Source organism: Filicampus tigris, chromosome 1, assembly GCF_054856515.1.
Source record: "Filicampus tigris isolate MCC_2025a chromosome 1, RoL_Ftig_1.0, whole genome shotgun sequence".
NCBI classification, from domain to species: domain Eukaryota; kingdom Metazoa; phylum Chordata; class Actinopteri; order Syngnathiformes; family Syngnathidae; genus Filicampus; species Filicampus tigris.
Genome location: NC_141217.1, coordinates 32,983,115 through 32,986,397, shown reverse-complemented (window position 1 = coordinate 32,986,397; position 3,283 = coordinate 32,983,115). Strand labels below are relative to the sequence as shown.

At 40.2% G+C, this 3,283-nt stretch overlaps 1 protein-coding gene across 6 annotated transcripts in view; it reads left to right on the top strand.

Annotated features, from left to right (window-relative positions):
• Window positions 1-1,827: 1,827 nt before the first annotated feature.
• LOC147153659 (arf-GAP with coiled-coil, ANK repeat and PH domain-containing protein 3-like) overlaps window positions 1,828-3,283 on the top strand; it is a 33,028-nt gene continuing 31,572 nt past the window's right edge. For 3 of the 6 annotated variants that reach the window (XM_086034019.1, XM_086034013.1, XM_086034006.1), the window contains exon 1: window positions 1,829-2,349. In XM_086034019.1, the coding sequence (XP_085890145.1) occupies window positions 2,303-2,349 (47 nt within the window). In that variant the 5' untranslated portion in view covers window positions 1,829-2,302. Of the gene's footprint in view, window positions 2,350-3,283 lie in introns of all 6 variants that reach the window. The other 3 variants (XM_086034033.1, XM_086033998.1, XM_086034025.1) reach the window with 2 other exon arrangements.

Below are 3,283 nucleotides of genomic sequence, written 5' to 3'. Positions count from 1 at the left end.
TCCCGGCTGGTCCAGTTCGAGACTTTTTGTGTGAAAATGGGAGCTGAAGTGAAGTTGAACGTTGCAGCTCCGCCTCTGTCTGGTCATTTGATACTAGACCCAGCCCCGTCCCCCTCCAGCCTCCCGAAGACTTTGTGGTCTGGATTTCATTTTCCCTCCTTTCTGGCTTCCTGAAACTTGAAGCAAAGGAAAACTGAGGGAAAAATTCCTGGAGTTTTTTTTTCCTGGTCGGCCTCCATCAGAAGCAGTCTGCACTGGAGGGTCACGTTAAAGATTTGACTTTTGGATGGACCACCTGTGTTTACGCATATGGATTTTATTTTCTTTCTTTCTTTCTTTCTTTCTTTCTTTCTTTCTTTCTTTCTTTCTTTCTTTCTTTCTTTCTTTCTTTCTTTCTTTCTTTCTTTCTTTCTTTCTTTCTTTTCTATCTATCTATCTATCTATCTATCTATCTATCTATCTATCTATCTATCTATCTATCTATCTATCTATCTATCTATCTATCTATCTATCTATCTATCTATCTATCTATCTATCTATTTATCTGTCTGGATGTCTATCGGTCTGCCTGTATGTCTGTTTATAATAAATCCAACTACCATTCATCTATGTACCATTCATCCACCCATCCACCTTTCAATTATCCATCCAGCAATCAATCCATCCATCGTCGCAATTCATCTATCCTAAAATCGATCAACCTTCCATCCATCCATCCATTCATCCATCCGTCCGTTTATCACAAATAACAAATGAGCAGAGACACGACCTTATATTTTTTCTCAGTTGCTTTGGTACATTTCTCCGATCAGAATTGAAATTTGCAAAACATTGAGTGGATTTCTCCAAACAGTTGGTACAAATAGAAAAACATCATGGTTCCCTTGAAAAAGCCAATTTCTTTCTCAAAACCCACAGTTCTGAAAAGTAAATATTAATATCACTGAACATGGCGGTGCCATCAAAAAACGACCAGCCTTTGTGTCATTGTGTACACCCGAGACAGGTCAAATTGCTTAGTCATGTTGTCACTTTAACAATGTACTGTGTTCTTTTGTTAATGTTTTGATGAATTTAATTCAGTATTCTAAATTGAAAGTTACACCTTCATGTATACAGTATGTGGAAGATTGATTACAAGAGAGACTGGGCAAAATGCACATTTCACTTTTACTGTTTGCACTGTAATTTGCTGACATATCATCTCATTGTGATACAGAAAGGAAAAGACAACACTGCATAGTACAAACATAAAACGAATGTAAAAATGTGAACATGGGACGATCTCCATCCATCCATCCATCCATCCATCCATCCATCCATCCATCCATCCATTATCTACTGTATACAGGAAAAATTGTACATACACGCATTTCCTTGGCTCACTGTTGTCCGTATGCGCATCAATTGCGCATCCACTGCACGTATACGCAAATGCGTCCACTAATGCAAAAATGTGGCCCCTTGATGAGGATGAGGCCCTAGCATAGTGCGTGTTGTGTTCTGCGTTTAGGAAGGGTCGGCACTCTTAGGGGCCTTACTAAGAATCGTCAATGCACGGTATTGGCCACCCGGTGGCAGCATCGTTGCAGCAAAAGCTTGTGAAAAGTCCACTACATTTACCACAATCTCTAACGCTCTCTCCCTCTCTCTCTCTCTCTCCCTCTCTCGTTCTCTCTCTCTCGCTCTCTCTCTCTCTCTCTCTCTCTCTCTCTTTCTCTCTTCACCCATCCAACCATCAATTATCCATCACCCAGCAATCTATCTATCTATCTATCTATCTATCTATCTATCTATCTATCTATCTATCTATCTATCTATCTATCTATCTATCTTCAGAGCGACGTCACCATTCATTCATTCCCACGCGGAGGGGCGGTAAATTAGCGTGCTGCGTTCAGTTATAGCCTTGGAATATAGGCTTTTTCGCGCGGCCGGCACTATGCACATAGCACAAAAACGTTTAGACGCTGCTTTATTGTATCAGTACCAGCTGGTGCAATGTGTTGGTGAAGGTATATGGAGTATAGTCCATGCTTAGACACTGTATATTCATTATTGTGCCGTATCGTGTCATTTAGCGTGCATCTCCAGTTGCTATGGATAACTGAAATGTCAGAGCTCTGCCAGTGGACCCTGAACGTTCCACGGCGCTGGGGCGTATGGTTTTGGCTACTCGAGCTTCAGTCGGCGGGAGCAAAGTGGCTCGAAAGAACGCCAGGGAGCCAAACCGAGCCTAACGAACCACCCGGACATGATTGGTGCCGTGTGAAGACGCATAACAGCCCACCGGGACGCCAAGATGACGGTGGATTTTGAAGAGTGTGTCAAAGATTCGCCCCGCTTCAGGTGAGTGATGCTATAAGTGTTTGTCCACTGAGTTGATCGATTGGAAGCGGAATGGGGTCGCCCTGAAACATGCTCGAGTTGTTCCGAGTTGAGAGCTCTTCGAACTTAGTTCAGAGCTATGTGATACTTTGTAAAACAACATGTTTTAATGATAACAAGGACAAAATCAACAGACTCATACCCCCCAAAAAGTCGATTTAAAACTTACTCTATCTGTTATGTTTGATGTGGATACGTTGGTCATCAACAGGATAGGACAAGACAAGAGACAAAAAAAGTGTCCTGCCTGTCACTGGCATGCGTTGATGAACAAGTTACCTTCTTTCTAGTAAATAAACAATTTTCAGACCAATGAAGTGAAATGAAATAATTTCCCGTGGCACACGCGATGATCTGTGATTGACTGGCGATCACTGACTTAGTTCGTGATTGACACCTTACTCAATGTCATCATTTGTAAACCTTGGTGGAACGTTTACAAAAAAGATTAATGACTGCTGTCGACGGGCTGACTTTTGAATGAAATTCACCTTTTAACAGAGACATATTATGCATTGAAACAATTATACATTAAACAAATAGTTCTTTTCAAGCCCTCGATCTAATGAAACCAATCAAAAACGAGAGAGGTTTTCTTCCTACAAAGTATATTTAATATTATTCTAGGTCACTGTAACATTATTGTTAAAACTGGACCTGAATTTCGTTAGCCTCATAGCATAATTTCCCAAGTCATTTTAAAATATTTTTGGAAAAGATAAAAAAACACACGTACAAATTCCACAAACATGAAGAACTATTGTTTCAGTTCAACCTTTGTGGATTACCATGTCATAGAGGACTAAGAATTTTTAGATATTAAGAATTTTTTTTTTTTTTACCGAGTGCATTTGTTTATTTTATTGATATTGTGTCAGTAAGTTAAAGATGACCT